The sequence below is a fragment of the Cricetulus griseus genome (assembly GCF_003668045.3).
Source record: "Cricetulus griseus strain 17A/GY chromosome 1 unlocalized genomic scaffold, alternate assembly CriGri-PICRH-1.0 chr1_1, whole genome shotgun sequence".
In the NCBI taxonomy this organism is placed as follows: Eukaryota; Metazoa; Chordata; class Mammalia; order Rodentia; family Cricetidae; genus Cricetulus; species Cricetulus griseus.
In genome coordinates this window covers 66,972,868-66,993,568 of record NW_023276807.1, presented here as the reverse complement: position 1 = coordinate 66,993,568, position 20,701 = coordinate 66,972,868, and the positions used below count along the sequence as shown (strand labels likewise).

The 20,701-nt window shown below is 44.0% G+C and overlaps 1 protein-coding gene across 1 annotated transcript; it reads right to left on the bottom strand.

Moving 5' to 3' along the window:
• Nucleotides 1-899: 899 nt before the first annotated feature.
• Nucleotides 900-6,675, bottom strand: Coprs (coordinator of PRMT5 and differentiation stimulator). Its single transcript, XM_027387784.2, has 4 exons — nucleotides 6,524-6,675; nucleotides 3,476-3,542; nucleotides 1,825-2,037; nucleotides 900-1,330 (listed from the first exon to the last, which is right to left on the bottom strand). Exons 1-4 carry the CDS (start codon nucleotides 6,590-6,592, stop codon nucleotides 1,161-1,163), a joined length of 519 nt encoding a protein of 172 aa, XP_027243585.1. The 5' UTR covers nucleotides 6,593-6,675; the 3' UTR covers nucleotides 900-1,160.
• Between the last annotated feature and the right edge of the window lie 14,026 nt (nucleotides 6,676-20,701).

Below are 20,701 nucleotides of genomic sequence, written 5' to 3'. Positions count from 1 at the left end.
TTTGGTACCTGCTGCTCTTCATGGTTAACTATACGTCCTCTCCATGACCCCCATATATGTAATCTTCCCTACACTGCAGTTGTAGCTGCCTCAGAACTCTAGTCACACATGGAATGAAACAGCCTGTTTCTCAGTCCTGCCCCCACCACAAAAGCCCCATTATTGACTCTTACATTTACTTTTTGGACCAGAGATAGCATGATCTCATCACCTATGGCCTTAGGTGGATGAGGAAAGAAAGGGGCCACAACTGCCCCTTCATTAGAAACAGGGGAAGGTATCTCTTCTCTCCCCAGGAAAACCTTGACCATATGGCTGCTGTCTTTCCTCCCAAGGTTCCCTTGTCCACACACCTATGGGGTCTCTGAAATGTAGTTAAAATGGTTAAGGCTATTGAGTGCTAGGATTCTTACTTGTATTTCAGATATGAACTTTATTCTTGGATTAGCTTCAATCATTCGGGGGCTAAGAAACAAGCCCTGTCTATCAGAGGTAAAGGTAACAGACTTTGGCAGATCACAGCCCCCATTCCCCTACCACACTTACACACATAGAGCCAATGAAGAGAACAGAGTATTGAAAACAGAATTCTGTGCCAATCAAGGATTATATAATTGCTGGCTTCAAATTCCATTTAGTTTCCAGTCTCACATCCTGATAAACTAAGTAAATGTTTAGCCTTTCCTTCAGAGGGAATAGAAATAAGCCATAAAGTCACCAGCAACTCTGGGGTTCCAATCGCTACTAAAATATGCCAGATATAAGAAGCAAAGCTAAGATGCTCTCTCTCCCTGATGGTAGTTTGGCTCTCTCAATACTTCCACCCTTAAAATATAATTCAGGGGAAGGGGCAAGCCTTGGTCAGAAGCACACAATCATAAGGAAATGTAGACAAAGTATACTGAGATATTTTTTCCTTCCTTTATTTATAAAGGACACAACTCTGACATAGACAAAAATGTGAACACACTCCAAAGAGTCCATTAACAACAGTAACAACAAAATGGGAGAGCAGCAGGACCCAGTCTACAGCAGTCTGTGGCCCACACTGAGGGAACACTGGGAACAGTGCCTCTAACAGGCCATGTCACTGAAGTCACAGGAAACAAGCCTTGATCTGGAGAACACAGGAGCTCCCACAAGGCCAAAAAGTGACACGTTTAATCTTCAGCATCATCAAATTGTCCTGTTTCAAAGACCATCTTAGAATAATGCGGTATCAGTGGCGGTGGATGGTGCCAACTGGGGTCATACATCATGTCTCCTTGTGGGGCACAGCACACCCAAGGTTTAATCTCCTGAGAAATGCTCCCCTGGATGTCATCGGCATCTGCAGACAGTTCCAAAAGACAGATTAAAGGAAGGATGGAAAGTTAGACTGGATTGCACAAGGAAAAAAAAATGTCTAGAGGGAAGACTTTCGATTACTTTAATAACAGACACACACACACACACACACACACACACACACACACACACACACCTCCTTTCCTGAGGACAAATAAACAAGGCACTCTGAACAATCCATTTATCCCTCTCAGCATTCTCTCAAGTGAAAAGAAAAACAAATGGATAGCAGAGTACCGCTGTCTGCACCAGCTCAACGTGAAGCCTTTAAGAGAGAATTTCCTTGTTAAAACAAATGGGCACATCCTGGAGTCAGTGGAATTTGTTTTTAATATAAAAAAGAAGCAAAAATTCCAGACCTTGACCAAAGATGAGACTGAGCTCACATATGTGATCCTATTCCCAAACCATATGTCTAGGGGCAGTGTGAAGGAGGTCTGAGGCGCTTTAGCTCAGCCCCAGGTACTCCCTACCTACCGTAAGGGTTCCCTTGGTCTGCTTTCAGCTCCAAGTCCCAGTCCTCACTGAAAAGGTCAGCAGCCTGTTCCATGGGTGGACCTTCTGACAGCTCCCAGGTATACAGCTCCTCATTGGCTTCCTTCTCCTCCACAGCAAAGCTATCCTCTTCCAAACTCGGACCCTCATTGTGGGCAGGAATGTCATCATTAGGGATGCTCTGGGCTCCACTGGCTATGAAATCAACAAAAGGAAGTTTTAAGAATTGATAAAATCAGCCGGGCGGTGGTGGCGCATGACTTTAGTCCCAACACTCCGGAGGCAGAGGCAGAGGCAGAGGCAGGTGGATCTCTGTGAGTTCGAGACCAGTCTGGTTTACAAGAGATAGTTCCAGGACAGCCTCCAAAGCCACAGAGAAACCCTGTCTTGAAAAACCAAAAAAAAAAAAAGATAAAATTGAAGGAGTTTTATTTGTAATTTTCTGCTCGCCTTCTTCTAAGAGGGAGGAAAGAAAAATCTAGACATCGCTCTTATTTACTTGAGCACTTGCAATATTTAGTTTATATTTTAGAAATGGGGTAGTCATTTTCTTCCAATAAGATGTTTGTTATAAACAAGACCACTGAGTACAGAGGGCCTTGCACAGGCAGTGTTTTCAGGTCGTTTACACGTCACTGAACCCAAAGGCCACTGGCAAATGATGTGCTTTTACTATTTAAGCCTATGTTGCACTTTCCTCCTCCTCTTTCTTCTTCTTCTTCTTCTTCTTCTTCTTCTTCTTCTTCTTCTTCTTCTTCTTCTTTGTTTTTTGTTTTTTTTTTTTTTGGTTTTTTGTCTACTCACATTGACAGGATTTCCTTTTGGGGTCATGAAAATATTCTACAATTAGTGGTGATAACTGTACAACACTGTCATTGGGCTGAATACCACCAGACTGTCCACTTTAATACAGCTAAGTGGTAACTTTATAGTACACATCTTTTGCCACATTTTAAGACTTTAATGTGTCTTAAGTTTCTCATCAGTAAAATAGTAAGCAGGCTGTTGTAAGTTTATTTAGGGAAAAGGAGACACTGGGAACTGTGCCTGAAATACAGTGAGTATTTAGCACCTCCCAGCTGCTACAATTATACCCATCCCATGCTTGATCTACAGACTGTCACTTTCTTCCAGGACAGAACAGTACATCACATGTGTTCACTAAGCATGGTAAAAAGGGGACTGAATTTATTTATTTAATTATAATTACACAGGGGCTGGTGGCTAGTGAATTATTTATCTTCTCATGCAACCCTAAAACCAACCCTAGGGGTATCATCAGCCCACTTTACAGATATAGAAAGGCTAAGTGACTTATTTTTCACTATGGATGAAAAAAATGCAAGTCCAAGGACAATAACCTGGACCTGAAATAATTTTTCTAGTGACATACTGTGTGCTTTTCAGTGCCCCGTGTGGTTCCTCCCAGTGAAATGGGGTGGTTTGGATCCACACAAAGTCTAGAACTTCCTTGAAGCTTCCAAATGGAGGGTCCCATGGGAACAATGGGCAAAGAAGGTAGCTCATTGGCAAAGAGGACTGACTAGCAAGAAAAGGTACCCAAGACTAAGAGACTGTCAGACTGTTTTCTCTCCACCTCTTCCAGCATCCACCCCAGTCTCTGTCTACTTGCCTAGTCGGTCCATGGCCATCTCAGTCTCTGTCTCCTGACCAGAAAGGTCAGCTGCGGCAAAGCTTGCCTGTGGAAGAAGAAATCATTACCAGAAACTCAGGCATCTGGGACATGTCACCACCTTGACGCTCTGAGCCCACCATCCCACCATCCCACAGTGCCCTTCACACTTCGGGGCTTGCACCTGCTGGCTAGAGATAGCGGGGTCGTAGGCATCACCCCAACAACACTTCTCCACCCAGACCACTGAGAATGCCTTCTTGCAGTGGCCAACTGACAGCTGCAGGTTTTGATCTCATCTAGGGCCCTCTTCAGAAGTCTGGGTACCAGGGCCTCTCCATGATCAGAGACCCTAGAGCCAATCTGGACAGCTCCTGGGTCTCAGGGTTTGTAATTCCAGGTCTGTCTATAAACCCTTTCCTCTATCATTTTAACAGCTCTAACCATTCCTTTTTCTTGGCCAGGATTGGTAGCTGTTTCCTGCACCTGCCACTTCTCTGCACACCTTCCCCTTTTCAGTTACTTGGCCTCATATCTAACAGCTCCTTTTTTACATTTTATGTTCACTGGTGTTTGCCTGCATGTATGTCTGTGTGAGGATGCTGGATCCTCTGGAACTGGAGTCAAAAAGACAGCTGTGAGCTACCAGGTGGGTGCTGGGAAGAGCAGCCAGCACTCCCAACCACTGATCCATCTCTCCAGCCCCTAACAATTCCTTTTTAACAGTGTCTCCCAAGTGGTACGTGGGGAACCAGAGTTTTAGTTCCTAAACAGTGAAAGGAACACTTATATCCCCACTGCCAACCAAGTAATTTTATGCCCCATTACTTCAAAAGTCCCCCAGACTTTATTGTCCTCAATATCTCTCTCCAATGGAACCAGTTAATGTCTACAGCTTGAGTCATTAGGCCAGATTTCAACGAGCCCTGTCATGCGCTCAGGGTGTGACCCCTGGAAACTGGAGGTGGTTGTTCTGACCTTGCAGAGGTCCTATGTTGACAGAACAATTATGAAAACACCTAATACAGGCTGGAGATGTAGCTCAGTTGGTAGTGTTTGCTTAGTATGCTCAGTGTCCCAGGCTGATTTTCCAGCACTACATAAGAGCAAGCATGATGTCACATACTCGTAATCTCTGCATTTGGGAAGTGGGGGCAGGAGGATCAGAAGTTCAAGGTCCTTGGTCACAGAGTGAGCTCCTGGGCTACAAGAGACCCTGTCTCCAAAACTACAATTAAAGGCAACAACAATAACAAAACCGCTGGGCGCTGGTGGCGCACGCCTTTTAATCCCAGCACTCAAGAGGCAGAGACAGGCGGATCTCTGTGAGTTCAAGGCCAGCCTGGTCTCCAAAGCGAGTGCCAGGATGGGTTCCAAAGCTACACAGAGAAATCCTGTCTTGAAAAACCAAAAAAATTAAAAAAAAAAAAAAACGGGGAGGGGGCTATGAGAATGAGAAGGGAAGAAGAGGAAGGATGCAGAGGTCATGAGGGAGCAGAAAGGTTGAATCAGGTCAAGAAGAAAGGGTATGTGATAGGTAGGGTTTTAGTTGGGGGCGGTGGTAGGGAAGGGAGGGAGGGAGAAGGGAACTGGGATTGTCATGTAAATCAATCTTGTTTCTAATTCAAACAAAAAATGATTAAAAACAATAACAAAACCACCTGTTAGACTGCAGAAGTAATGTTTCTCTGACTTAAATTCATTTTATTTTTTAAAGTTTTTATGTATTTATATATTTACATCTATTTGCTTGTGTGTGAATGTACGAAGAGGAGGAGGTGTTGGATCCCTTGGAGAGGGAATTGCAGGTGGCTCTGAGCCACCTATGGTGGTTGCTGGGAACCAAACCAAACTCTGTGACACCATCACCATACTAGCTCTCCAATCTTACACAAACTTTTCATCATATACCTGTACTTAGCACACACCTTAGTTAACATTCATTATCCAGTCATGACTGGATTTTTAATGATTCAATTCCACCTCCTGTGGTCAGTGATAACCCGTAGCCACAACTCACTGCTGTCCCCCAAGGTGTTGGAGCAAATGGGTGCAATACAGCCTTTTCCTATGACCCCAGAGCTTGGGCCCTAGAGCAGGCCTTTTACCGGAAGAGGTCTATGTTCAAGCAAGTCGGTGAACGTGAGAGGCAACATTACTCTATTTCTGACCTCCAGGCCTTTGGTGGGGCTCTGCCTTCTCTAACAAAATTAGTGCCCTCCTCTTCTGTAAAACTAATATTCTTTGCGAATCTATTGCTACCGTTGCTGCAAGTACCATCTTGGATGCTCAAGCAAGCATTCCATTCATGCACCCAATTAGCATACACATTGTGTCAGGCACATGGTGTGTCTTCTGGTAAACAGGACGCCTATTTACAGTCAAGCTTGTTGTAGATGGAGATGGTCGCTGCTTAAGGGCAGGTCATAGGAAACCGCTGTATTGCACCCACTTGAAAAAGAAGTTTCTGGAAACCCCGTGTCACCAGGGGCCTTTCCGTTTCATCAAATGGGAAAAAGAACCGGTGACATCTAACGTCCAAGGTCAGCTGCACATCCCCACCAACGGCCGGAGGTCCTCAAGGTTAAAAAAAAAAAAAAAAAAAGTCCTAGCCGGGCGTTGGTGGCACACGCCTCTAATCCCTGCACTCGGGAGGCAGAGGCAGGCGGATCTTTGTGAGTTCGAGGCCAGCCTGGTCTCCAGAGCGAGTGCCAGGATAGACTCCAAAGCTACAGTGAAACCCTGTCTCGGAAAAAAAAAAAAAAGTCCGTTTCCTCGTCGCTCCCATCTGACCCGGCCCCCAGCTCCACCTTCCCTCCATTCCTGCCACAGAGGCTCCCGAGCAGCCCCAGTTTCCCTCTTTCTCCTTCCAGTGCCTGCTACAACCCCAGGTCCCCGCGCGCTCCCGCCGTTACGGCCCGGCTCTGCGCGTGCTCGCGGGGGGGGGCGGCGTTTCCCGAGTGAGCGGCCTTCCCGAAGCGCGCGAGCCCCGCGGCTTCCAGCCCGGGGGATCGCATGGGCCCGCGCTCCCCACCCCGTGGCGCTTACCTCCGCGTTGGGGACCTGCCGCGCACTTGGCTCGCCGGACCCCTGACCGGTGGCCTCCTGAGGGTCCATGCCCCGCCGCCCACAGCTAGGCGACCGGGGACACTCCGGCACGTGACGGCCCACAAGCTGCAGAGGGGCCAATCGGCGCGGAGCAGCCACCGAGGGGGCGGGGCGGCGCAGGGGCAGCGGTGCCGGACGACACGCCCACCTGCATCGTGCCGGGACCACAGGCTCCCGAGCTCATTCTGACATCTCTGGTTTAGAGCCTTATGGCGGCGGACTGGGCACTGTGCCTTCCCCATCGCACTATTAAATGACCAGAGTCCACCCGAAAGCTTAGAAAGCCCAGACGTCGACACGGTCAGAGCCGCTGCTGCTCCATCACTTTTCACTCCACCCCATCGCAGGCTGTTCCAGATTTCAGGCTGCACCAGGACCACAGCATCCAATAATGAGTAAAATAACTCAGCAGCCTGGAGACTTGTCAGCTTGGCATACTGATCGCTTTTGAAGTCAACGTGCTCCCCAGAAACATTCTGGGTTTGTGTTATTGAACTTGGAAGTCACAACCTGTGCCCCAAGTAAGTAATGTGACTACGTTGGATAACTCTCCATTTTCTTCTTCCCACGATTAGTTTGGCTGTTTTTAATGGCTTATTGAGGATGGATACCTGAACCTGACTTGGGGCTCAGATTGTGACCCCCGAGTTCAGTAACAGTTGGGCAGCAGAAATTGACCAAATCTCCATCTTTCAATGGGCAATGTCTCCAATCTGGTTATTTCCCTGTTGCCTCGGAGACAAAAGTCAGCAGCTAGCTGCAGGTAGAGTGTACATGTGTGTATGTATGTTTGGATGGATGCATGGATTTGAATGACCCAGCTGTACAGACAGCTTTTACTGCCACCCTCCCCAGCATGACTTAAACTCTAGCAACAAACTACTTGAAGGCATGGTTATCAGGAAAGCTGGGATTCCTTATGACATTGTTTGGAACACCAGCATCTTCATCTCCCTTAAATAGTATGTTGCCATAAGGCATTAAACATCTTTTTTTGTTTGTTTTGTTTCTCTGTAGCTTTGTAGCCTATCCTGGCACTCGCTCTGGAGACCAGGCTGACCTCGAACTCACAAAGATCCGCATGCCTCTGCCTCCCGAGTGCTGGGATTAAAGGCGTGCACCACCAACGCCCGGCTAAACATCTTTTTTATGCAGATAAAATTGATTCATATTATGTTATTCTTTTTTCTTTACATAGTCTTTACATAGTACGGAGTATGACCAGTTCATGTGTGTTCTGTTCCGTTGTTATTTCTTCAAATCTAACAGACTCCAAGTCAGCACTGCCCAGGGACTCTTCTTCAATGGCAGAAATAAAAGCTCTTGATCTGTGCTGTCACTATGGTAACCACGTGTTTACCTAGCATTTAAAATATCGTCAATATGAAAAGAAACACAATTATTTAATTTCAGATATAAATTGGTAAATGTGGCCATCACAACTAACTACAACTCTATGAATTGATTATGCATATTTTATAATATGCAATGGGGAGAACTGTATATAGCAATACAATAACCCAAGGGTGGCCAGAGGTCACAATAGGGTGTCTCTCTTAGTCACCATTCTATTGCTGTGAAGAGACACCATGGCCAAGGCAACTCTTACAAAAGAAAGCATTTAATTTGCTTACAGTTTCAGAGGTTCAGTCCCTTACCGTCATGGCAGGAAGCAGGGCAACAGGCATAAAAAGCACGGTGCTGGAGAAGCAGTTGAGAGCGGCCTTCTGATCTGCAAGCAGAAAGGTATACTGGGCCTGGCACCAGCTTTTGAAACCTCAAAGCCCACCCCTAGTGACACACCTCCATCAACAAGGCCACACCTCCTAACCTTTCTAATCCTATCAGAGTTCCCCTTCTTAGTGACTAAGCATTCAAATATGTGATCCTAAGGGGAACAACTTATTTAAATCACCTCAGGTCTTGATTGCTCTCCATCTTAAATGTTGAGACAACATCTCTCACTGAACTTGGAGTTCATTGATTAGGCAATTAGGGATCCTCCTGTCTCCATTTCTCCAACGCTCTGTTACAGGGCTTTTCGCCGGTGATCCAAACTTAGGTCCTTATTCTTTTGTGCTAAGCATTTACTTACTGAGCCATCTCCCTAGCTCCCTAGCCCCTAAGATTCTTCAGTGATGTAGAGAAACAACATATTGTTAAGGGAAGCTTTTTTTTTTTTTTTTTGTAAGATTTACTTATTATGTATATAGTGTTCTGCCTACATACCAGAAGAGGGCACCAGATTCACTATAGATGGTTGTGAGCCACCATGTGGTTGCTGAGAATTGAACTCAGGATCTCTAGAAGAGCAGCCAGTGCTCTTAACCTCTGAGCCATCTCTCCAGACCGGTTAAGTGAAACTTAACTCTAATAAAACTGTGTTGACTGTTTCTCCAGTGACAGCTGATGTTATGGTAGAGGATGTAATTCACACTGATGAATGTTTCCTCCATGTTATCAGAATATCCTTCTCTGCCCCCAGCTTTGTTTCTGAGCCCCTCCTTCCCCGCTGAGACCCTTCTCCACTCCTCTCAGGGTGCTCTTCTTTCCTTGCGAAGCCTTTAAATGTAAACAGTCCTTTACTTATCAGTCTTTGGAATAAATAAAATATATTTCACAGTCTATGCCTTCTCCAAGGATGCTCCCCCAGCACTTCCATTCCCACTGTTGCAACCAGCTCTCTTGGAATATTTAGCTGCCTTACCAATTCCCAACCCCCACCCCTTAGTTTCTTTTTTTCTATAGGTGATGAACACTCAGCTATTTCTTGGATGATCTAAAAGTACCAATCCAATTCTGAATAAGAAAATCAAATGGCCGAGTTGACCTCTTGGTAGAGAACAGTAGGCTTCCATTTTTCTTCTCTACACTATCTTATTTCCTCGTATTTGAACATATGTCGCATATATTTATAATAGGGAAAGATCAGAGACAAGTATACTGTCTCATCCATTTTAACTGGCTCCACCATACCATGTCTCTATTAGACACACACACACACACACACACACACACACACACACACACACACACGCACACACAGTAATACACATATGACACCAAAGTTAGGAAAGGAAGTATACATGGGGCTCTGGAGGTAGCTCAGTCTGTTGGTAGAATGTCTGTCTAGGATGCATGGAGCTCTGGGTTAGATCCCTAGGACCACATAAACTAGGTGGGGTGGCATACATCTGTAATCCCAGCATTTAGAAGGGAGGAGGAGATAGGAAGATCAGGGGTTCCAGGTTATCTTTGACTACCTAGCAAGTTTGAGGTCAGCCTTGGCTACCTGAGACCCTATCTCAAGACAAAACAGAAATATAACAATATAAAACCATATGCGAGCCGGGCATTGGTGGCACACGCCTTTAATCCCAGCACTCAGGAGGCAGAGGCAGGCAGATCTCTGTGAGTTCGAGACCAGCCTGGTCTACAAAAGCTAGTTCCAGGACAGGCTCCAACGCCACAGAGAAACCCTGTCTCGAGAAACAAAAAAGAAAAAAATAAATAATTAATGGTTGGCGGTCCCCACAATATGAGGAAGCATTAGGAAGGTTGAGAACCACTGGTTTAGAAGTATTTTTTTTTTAATTAAAGTTTGGGTTGTGATCATTTGTGGATGCAAGTGAAAATAATATTGGTAAATGTAAGCTATCTGAGTAGAAGAAAGTTTGACATAATTTAGTAAATTATTAGAAGCAGACTACTAAATGGAAGTACATTCAAATCTTGACCCTCAAAGCCATTATCACTTAATATTAAATGCCACTCTAGGGTGCTCTCTCAAAAAGACAAGTACATCCTAAAGAGAACAAAATACAAATGGATCAACTTACATGTATGTGGCTCCATGTGTGCAGTCTTTTCAAAAGCATGGCTGTCCAGGATCTCGGAGTCAAGGAGGTCTTGAATTTCAGCAGCTGTAGCACTGGCAGAGTCTTTGAGCAATGCAGTCCTAGGTTCCGCCATCTCTAGAGCATCCCCAGAAAGCCCGAGTGTAGCTTGTGCATATGTATGTGTGTGTGCATGTGATGTTTGTTTGTATGTGGATATATGGATATGTTTGTGAACATATATATTCATGCATGTGTACATGCTTATGTATGCAGTTCATATATTTATGTGTGTGTACATGAGAACATGGGGATATGTTTGTGAACATATATATTCATGCATGTGTACATGCTTATGTGTGCAGTTCATATATTTATGTGTGTGTACATGAGAACATTTATGTGTATACATGTATGTATTTATGTGTATATGCATACATTTGTGTGTATGCTGTATATTTATGTGTGTACATATTCGTATGTTTATGCATGAGCACATGTTCATATCTACGTTTGTATATGACATGGATGTGTTTGTGTGTACATGTGTATATTCATGTTGTACATGTCTATAATTATGTGGGTATATATATATGTATATATATGTTTGTGAGTGAATATTTGTGTTTATGTGTGTGCACATCTGTATATTTTGCTTCTGTACGTGTATATGTGCATTTGTGCATACATGTGGGTGTTTATGTGTACATGTGTATATCTATGTGTGCACACATGTATATATTTATGTGTGTGCATGTGTGTACCTACATATATTTATGTGTGTGTAAATGTGTATGTTAACTGTGCATATGTATATTTTTTGTTTACATGCATATATCTATGTGTATGTGTGTATTTATATGTGTGTGCAATTATGTAGTCATGTGTATACATGTATATGTTCATGTGTGTAAATGGGTAAGTTTGTGGGCATTTACATGTGTATGTTTATGTGTGCACATATGTATATTTATGTACTTGTATATATTTATGTGTGTGCATATGTACATTTTTGTGGGTGTCTTAAGAGTTTCTGTTGCTGTGATGAAACACCACGACCAAAAGCAACTTGAGGAGGAAAGGGTTTATTCGGCTTACACTTCCAGTTTAACATTAACACTTCCAGATAAACATTGCAGTTTATCATTGAAGGAAGTCAGGACAGGAACTCAAACAGGGCAGGATACTGGAGGCAGGAGCTGATGCAGAGGCCATGGAGGGAAAATGCTTACTGGCTTGCTGCCCTTGGCTTGCTCAGCCTGCTTTCTTATAGAACCCAGGTTCAGCAGCCCAGGGATAGCACCACCCATCATGGGCTGAGTCCCCTCCCACATTGATTAATAAATGAGAAAATGCCTTACAGCTGTATCTCATGGAAGCATTTCCTCAGCTGAGACTCCTTCCTCTGATGACTCTAGATCATGTCAAGTCGACATATGAAAACACCCAGTACAGTGGGTTAACATGTATAGATTTAAAACTCTAACCCTAACTTTACCCTCTAAACCTAACTCAAACCATAACCCAGGACCCTAACATAAACTCTGATCCTTTACTCTAATCCTAACCACAACCCTTACACTAACCCTAAACCTAATCTTGACTCTAACCCTAAACCTAAATCTTGATTCTAACCCTAATCATGTCTAACCCTAACTCTAGTGCTAACCCTAACCTAACCTTAACCCACTGTAACCCTAATCCCTATCCTAACCCTAACCTCTAACTCTAACCTTAACCCACTGTAATCCTAACCCCTAGCCCAACCCTAATCCCAGGATCTAATCCTAACCCCAACCCCCAGTAGAGTACAATTTTCCAGAATTATCTGCATTTTAGTTTTTCTGTCTTTTCATTGCTAGGTGTGCTTTTTCATCTTTGTGATGAACAATATTTTATTTCATCTGGGTGGACCATAATTTAATCATTCTTAACTACGAGATGTCTCCATTGCTTCCATATTTCAGCCATTCTGATTAATGCTCCTGTATTCAACCTTTGCTTTCTGTGTATATATTAGCTTGCAACTTGTGTATGATTGCTGGATCTTATGGCGAGAGTTTAGAAAAATTAGGGACAGAACTAAAACATCAGGGTTAATTTATAAAATAATCCAGTTTTTAGAGCAAGACTGGACACCCTCTATCTTACCTGGCTTCGTCTATCAAACAGCTTGTGGGTAGGGGATGACATAGGAGCCCATGAACAGAATAGGAGAGGGGGCTATAAAGTTCGTTTGAGAGGATCTACACCACATGGTTCTGTGTTCCAGGGGCTCTTCCACAGCTCACTGGCCAGCTTCCATTCCTGGGAGTACCTTCCCTGTCTTAATAAGTGTCTCTGTTTCTGCTCTAAGCATGTGTCCCGATGCAGTCCTCAGCTTAGTGCTCCTAAGCATCCCTGGGAATGGGGACCCCTCTACACACTCCTTAAAAAGACCCCCGGAGACTCAGGAGCTTATTCTCCAACTTCATAAATTAGGCATCAGACCACATGGTGGACCCATCAATTGAACATAGAGATCTGTATTTACAACACTAACACAGGCCCCTTCTTTTTCCTCATTGGCTGAGTAAAGAGGCAGGAATGATCTTAAATGCCACTTAAATTTATCTACTTCTCAACAACCACTATGCCTGGGTTCATATCTGTGTTTTACATTTTGCTTATTTTAAAGTGGGTAGCTGTATGACGTCCCATCTGCAAGCAAGCTTTGCTGTTAATGATTTTTTACTCCAAATTTTTTGGTTTCTTTGTTGTTGTTGTTTTTGAGACACGGTTTCTCTGTGTAACCTTGGCTATCCTGGAACTTGCTCTGTAGATCAGGCTGGTCTCAAACTCACAGAGATCCACCTGCCTCTGCCTCCCAAGGGCTGGGATTAAATTTTTAGTTTTGATGGTGAAGAGGGTAAATAGACTAGCCAAGTTTTGAGTTGGGATAACCAGTTTAGCAAGCTGCCAGTAGGTGGCCAGTGTTTCCTGTTCATTGGTAGCTGGCCCTACCCTAACTCAAAATATTTTGACTTAAAAATGAACCATTCTATTTCATTTCTTGCAGCATCTTTCCCCTGACACTCTATAGTCTAGCTATCTGACTATTTATGCCAAAAGGTTACCATACTTTGTTCTTCCATATTGGGGCATTTAAACAACAAATAAACAGTTCAGCAGTAGGGGGACAAGCTCCATTACAAACTATCACAGCAAGTGTATCTCAAAGGGAGGACTAGTGGGTGGGTTTCTTCCTACCCTTGCCTGTGGCTGTGCTGCCTGTCTGTCAGAATTGGTAGGCTACTGTTCTCTAACTGCCTAAATATCTCTTCTGATGTCTTGTGCACTCAAATGAGTTCTGCTTAAGGATAGCTCTCCAATGATGGAAATAGTTGATTATTGTGAAGCTAGCAGCTTCTGTCCGCTACTCTGGTCGCTGCTTCATTGTGTAAAGTACTAATTTTAGTACTATCTTTCATGTGTCTGTCCTTCAGCATCGAGCTCTTTACTAGTAGGAGACATTTCAGACCATGGCACCTCTGACAATAGATTCGTGTTAGGCTCTTCCACAGCACAGCACAGGTGTGTCTAATTTTACTCCAGGAACCTCTCCAGTCTTCCCAGTCCCAGCACTGCAAGATTCTGCTCAAGGGACTTCCTTTCCTTCCTGACTTATTATCGTGATTACATTAACTTACTGATTTGTACATGAAACAATAGGTTCAACTATGAAGAGACATCTAATATATGCTGACCCTCAAGACAGTTAAATCCAAGCACATTTCTAAGTAATGCCCAACACCGAACCATTCAATTTAAAAAAAAAAGGTTAATTATAAAAACATATTATTGTTTTTCTCCAAGACTTTAGACGAAGTGTAAGGATTGCAATCCTATTTTACATCAAAACCATAGAAACAGTCTCAAAATTTGCTCCTTCTCAGCTTCAGGGAGGAAGCAGAAAGGGTACCATAGCCAAGTGAGGACACCGAAGCCTCCCTCCAACAGTGTGGTTTTTTTGGTTTGGTCACATTGGATTCTGTCTTCTAAGCATGTACCAACCTTACAGTCAATCATCTTTGTCCTATAGCTTCTCTAAGGAATAAAATTGTTTCTGAAAACACATTTCCTGGAGACTTAAAGACTAGTGCTGTGAGGAGAGAGCTCTGAGCTGTTTGAGAAGAGCCGTGGCCCTTTAGCCTAGCCATCAGTAGCTAATGCTGGCAACTACAAATCAATGCTGTGCTTTGGCTGTCTCCTCTGATATCCTGCAGCTTTAAGAAGGTCTGTAGCAGCACACACCTTTAGTCCCAGCACTTGGGAGGCAGAGGCAGGTGGATCTCTGTGAGCTCAAGGCCAGACTGGTTTACAGAGCGAGTGCTGGGACAGGCTCCAAAGCTACAGAGAAACCCTGTCTTGAAAAGGCAAAACAAACAAACAAACAAACAAAATAAGGTCTGTAGACAGAGGGTGAAGTGCTCTACTTGTAACCTAGCATGCGTGGCTCATCCCTGTTACTTTGTTTCCTCAACAGTCAGTCACTAACAGGCTTGATGGAAAGCTGGCTCTTCTGGCATCTATCTTTTGGTTGAACGTGCAACACAATTCAAATGTCAGCCCAGTGCTTCTCCTTTGGTAGGACAGTGCTGTTCACCAGAAAGCCAGCTAAGAATTTCCTGCTTCCTAGACTAGCTAAGGAAAGAGCTCACCCATGTCTGCATCTGCCTACATAAAGCTACAGTGTGCTAAGATGTGCTGGTGGGGAATAAAATAAAAAACACTAAAACATTAATGAACTAATTATGCATTTTTGGTGAGGGGTTGCATTCCACACTCTCTGATTCTTCTTTCTGACCCTTGCAGTTTTTTTGTGGTAGATGGAAGGAAACTCACCCTCACATTCCGTGAAGAGGGAGAAACCCTCCCCCTCCTCATGGCACCAGTCTCAGTTCTTAACTGGGGCTGCTTCCTGAAGGAATTGTTCAGAGCCCCACAGAATGCTTTGCACAAAGTCTAAAGACATAGAGAATGACACCCACACCTACCGAATTTCCTTCTGTCCAGACTGGAAGGAGGAACTAAGCAGCACAGGGAATGCCATTGTCTGGGGTAACCCCCTTCCCCAGTGCATTCTGACTGTGTGAGAGGGTAGATGGCACCCTGACATTCACCATAATAAAAATGCCATGGTCCTATTCCCCAGGGCAGCTGCCTTCCGTGTGTGGAAGGGACAGAGATCTCCCTTCTGACCAGAGATTAAATTGCTCCTTATACATTATGCACATTGCCCAGATGAGAGCCCTAAAAAAGAACCAAAGTTCACACTTGGCATGCAAAGAAGTGTAAGCAAATTCACTCCATCTCTACTCAGTGTCAATAGGGAAATGGCATCACTTGCTCCCAACAGTATCCTTGGCTCGCTCCCCCATTACCTTGATGCTGCTTCTGCTTGAGTTCTCTTATAAGGACTAGCCCCCAATAGTCCTGTTTCTGTCCTACATTTGCATTTTGTTCCTTTTATACATCACCATAACTTGAATGTCTGTCGGGTTCCTGCTAAGAATACTACTCCTAAAAAGGCAGAGTTCAACATGTGGCCCAGATCTCTTTGTATTCCATTTGACAGAATAAGGAGCCTTTCTATTGTTCACACATCCATTGGTGCTGTGTCCTGACCTCATTGGCACAAGCATATGCAATTTCACTGAACTGTGTTCACATCATTTTGAGGAAGGTAGAAGGACAAAGGTGACATCAAAACCATCAAAACCAAAGCCATGAGATACCATACCTGGGCCAGAGTTGGAAGACCGGGAGAAAGCTGTTTGCTATGTTTCAACATTGTTCTGCCCTAGAGCTGTTCCATCTTTCTCAAAAACACTACCTAAAGCACATGACCATTTTCCTGTTTCCACAATGGAAGACCTTTTGGAAGCTGGTTGTGGCTCAGCACACAGGGACGGGCAATGCTTAGCTGCTGCAGAGTGTGGGCAGGGTGTTACATGTAGCATCTGCTGGAACTTCACTTCCTTGCTCCAGAAAGTAATGTTGACAGAGGTCAAGCAAATGTGTCCTACAAGCCATATGCGATAGTTAATCTGCTTGCCAATCTGATTGAATTTAGAATTACATCACTGAGTACATCTATACCGGCTTCTCCAGAGAGGTTTAACTCAGGAGGGAAGACACACTGAATGTAGGTGTCACTAATTCCTGGCTGTGGTCCTGGCCTAAATACTAAGGAGGACATGAGCTGAGCACTGGCAGTTTTCTCTGCTTCTCGACTGTAGACAAAATGTGAGCTGCTTCACATTCCCGCTGCCATGACTTATCCCATCAAGATGGACCATAATGCCCTCTCAAACTGTGACCCCAAATAACCCCCACTTCCTTAAGTTGCTTTGTCAGATGTCATGTCACAGCACCAAGAAAGTTAGCTAGTACAGTGTCCAAAGCCTTATGATTTTGTCCTTGGTGCGTACTGGCACCATCCTGGCCAGGCTCTAGAACTGGGTGACTCCTAAAGTGAACATCATTCACTCCAAGTGTTTGTTGCTTAGTTACCCTCCCAGCCTCTACTAGTTTTGTGAGAGTGTAAAATTAAAGACTAAGATGGAGTGTGGACTTCAAGAAGGATGGAGCTCAGCCGTAGCTGCGGGTTAGGGCGTGCTGATCCCATCAACTATTGACAGCCTCAGAAAATAGCTTCACCTCTAACTCCTAAGGTGAGGGTAGGGACAGGGATCAAATCTTTCCTGCATGGGTGGGCAATGGTGGCATTCACCTTTAATCATAGCACTTTGGAGGCAGAGGTAGGTGGAACTCACATAGCAACATAGACCAGCCTGCTCTACAAAGTGAGTTCCAGGATGGTCAGAGCTGTTACACAGAGAAGTCCTGTCTGTAAAAACAGACATCTTTCTTGATGAGCTATTGTCCAAACCCCATTTTCCTTTCTTAGATTTTTATTTAGTTTTATAATTTATTTTAATTTCATGTGCATTGGTATTTTGTCTGCATGTGTGTATGAAAGTGTTAAATCTTGGAGTTACAGACAGGTGTGAGCTGCCACTGGAGTGCTGGGAATTGAACCCGAGTCCTCTGGAAGTTAGTGGTCTTCACCTTTGAGCCATCTTTCCAGCCCCAGATTTTTATTTGGTGTGTGCATGTGCGTGTGCGTGTGCGTGTGCGTGTGCGTGTGCGTGTGTGTATCTGTGTGAGCGTATGTACATGGGAGTACAGGTGCCCACAGAGTAGTACTTGGGATCCCCTGGAGCTGTAGTTATATGTATTGTTCACTGTCTGAAGTGGCTGCTGGGAACTAAACTTGGATTCTTTGCAAGAGCAGTGTGCACTCTTAAACAATGCACCATCTCTCCAGCCTCTTTTTGATTGCTTGGTTGTTCAGACATTGGAAGAGAGTTTATGAACTTAAAAGGAAGCAAGTATGAACCAGGCATGACAATGCACACCTGAAATCTTAGCACTCTGGAGACTAAGGCAGGAGGGATTAAATTGAGGACAACCTAGGGAGACTTTGTCTTAATTCAATGACAAAATTAAAAAGATGGAAATGGGACAAGAAAGGACTGCTTCTCACCAGCTTCCACTGGAAGCTCAGCTTTTCTCCACTGCAGTCTGCCAGCCTGAGTTTCGATCCATGACAAGATAATAGGTAGCAGCACAGAATACGTGTCACTTGTAATAGTAGGAACCGCAACAAGCTGTGATTCCTTCTTATAAATGCCCTTTCAAAGTACGTTGGCTTGAACAGCTCTATTGCCCTTCAGTCAAAGGAGAAACATCTGTACAAAGTATGTTATTTATTTTCTCTAGATTTAAATATAGATGTGCTGTTCCCTCTGTGGACCTCCAAGGCATAATAGTAGCTGAGTATTTTCTATCTCTGCAATTTTCTTTTAGCAAGGCAAGATCATATCTGGAAATATTGGTCTTCCTTCTTGTTTTTGTCCTCTGCTTCTAACCACATGATGTGGCTCTCACTGTGAGACAGTAGCCACCCTACTATGAGAAGTAGACTCTTTAGAGAAATGAAAAGCAATGGGAAAGGGGTAATGTCTCATTTCTTAAGCTTCCCAGCCAGGAATCAATGGGAGGAAGCAAACCAATGCCGAGGAACTCAGCAGGTCAGGCTTTGTCCATACATGGTGCTCCCTGTCCACTTCCTTATGGCACCCTACTTGTTCTCTTCAGTCCTGAACTTTGACATTTCCATTAAGTCCCCTCCCAGTAAGTGAGGCATAGGGCCTTTCCCAGTGCTTAGATGGAACAGGGCATTCAGAAGCCAGTCCTGATACCAAGAATGCCTATCTGGAGTTCAGCTGGAGAAAATCCATCTTTCTTTCTCCTCACATTTCTTTGTCTTTTAACATCATGGGGATACTCACAGATAATCCTCACATTCATGTGAAACCATCATATTGTTTATGTCTGCCCATTTCAAGGTGACCATTAGGAACCCCTAAGTTATGGTCTGAGTGCTCTGTACAGTTTCTTCTTAGACGGTTAGGGAACAAAGTATATTGTAACATCAGTGCCCTTAGCAGACCGAGTAATACATGGTTTTCTCCTTAAACATGAGTAACTTGTCAAAGTCATGTGGGAATACAAACCAAGAAACTAAAGATGTCTAATAGCTAAACCTTGGCAGATAAATGTACTTCCTCATGGCTAGAGGGAACTGCCACACCAGACAGTAGCCAATCAGATATGCAAGTGTTTAGATGCATTAAGCACAAAAACTAGGCAGTCAACAATAGCAACTGTCACTTCTAGCTCCTGTTGTCAGTGTGTTTCCTTCCAGTTCAAAGGATCTTCTGCCCCTTGTTTTATTGCTTGTATCTCAAGGCAACACAGTAATAAGATAAGTAAATCACCGTGGAAACAATCAGAAGTAAAGCAGGTGAATAGTGATACCATATTTGATGTGACCTTGAAATCCCGACATGCTGCTGGCACGTCAGGAACAGGTGTGCTGTTTAGATGGGATTTCAAGTTGGTATCATTAGCTAAACATCTCTCAAAAATCCCAGTATGGGGCACATGGAATGTGGGCCTCCCTGTCCCACGCCAAGGTGTCAGGATCATGTTGGGTTTATTTCTGCCACAGTATTAATGCATGTTGAGTAAAGACTCCATTAAATTTGCTATTCTCTGAGTTGCAGAGAGGAAAGAAAACAGGGTTATTCCCTGAGTCCAGATGGTACAACATCCAAAGGCAAGGATGTACACCTGCCTGTGTGCAAGAAAAAGGCCAAGAAAGATGGATGCAACGTCACCCTCAGGATACACAGGTCCTTAGCTTACCACCACACCATGTCCCGGAAGGCATGAACACCAAGGCACCTGTGCCGAGCAACAGCCTTCTTTTCACCATCCTGAACCATCAATGTGGAAAGGGATATCAACTATCAGGCTAAGTTTTCCCAACTTCTTGACAACTGTCAGATTGGGATTTCTTTGAAGAAAATAAAGAGACATGGTATGTTTTTTCCTGATCTGACTAAGTTTGTTAAGTAAATTGAATGCCCCAATGCTCACTCTGACCTCATGCCTTCAGTCTGCCAATGTCACCTTTCCCAGCTGCCACAGATTTAGAGAGGATGTTCCTGTCTCTATGAGTGGCTTGCCTTCTTTCACAGGCTAAACTTTTAGCACATTAGTCAATAAATTTAAGAGGAATTTGTTGCATGATTTTTCCTGGAGATATGTAACCAAATACCTATTCACCCTAGTTATGACACTGATATCAGACCAAAGAAATTGTTTCATTCACATTTAGCTTAGTGAGCCAGTGAGTTGATTTACTGGGATAACTTGCAGGAGCATGGGTGACTCAGAGGCACCTACACCATTGAAAGGCTCACACCAGCATGGCTGAAAATTCATCTCTGGAGGCCCCTGACACTGCTTCTGTTTATTTTAAATCTTCGGTAGATAGGGATTTTGTGAATCTTCTCTCAGGGGCTTCCCCAAACCTTTAAGTTTCCTTTGCCTCTGACTGTTAGGTGCCCTATTCCTTTTTCCAGGAGGGAAGATTTCAATTCAGAGGAAATAGCTAGCTACAGAACATATTCAACATACTTTAAAAATAGCCTATTAATTCCTTTTGTGTGTGTGCGTGTGAATATGGGCATGTACAAGCTAAAGTGTACAAAGAACACCTTTTGGGAACCGGGCTCTCTGCCCATCAATCCCAGGATTCCAGAACTAAACTCAGGTCATCAGGCTTGCAAAGCAAGCAGTTACCAGCTGAGCCATCCTGTTGGCT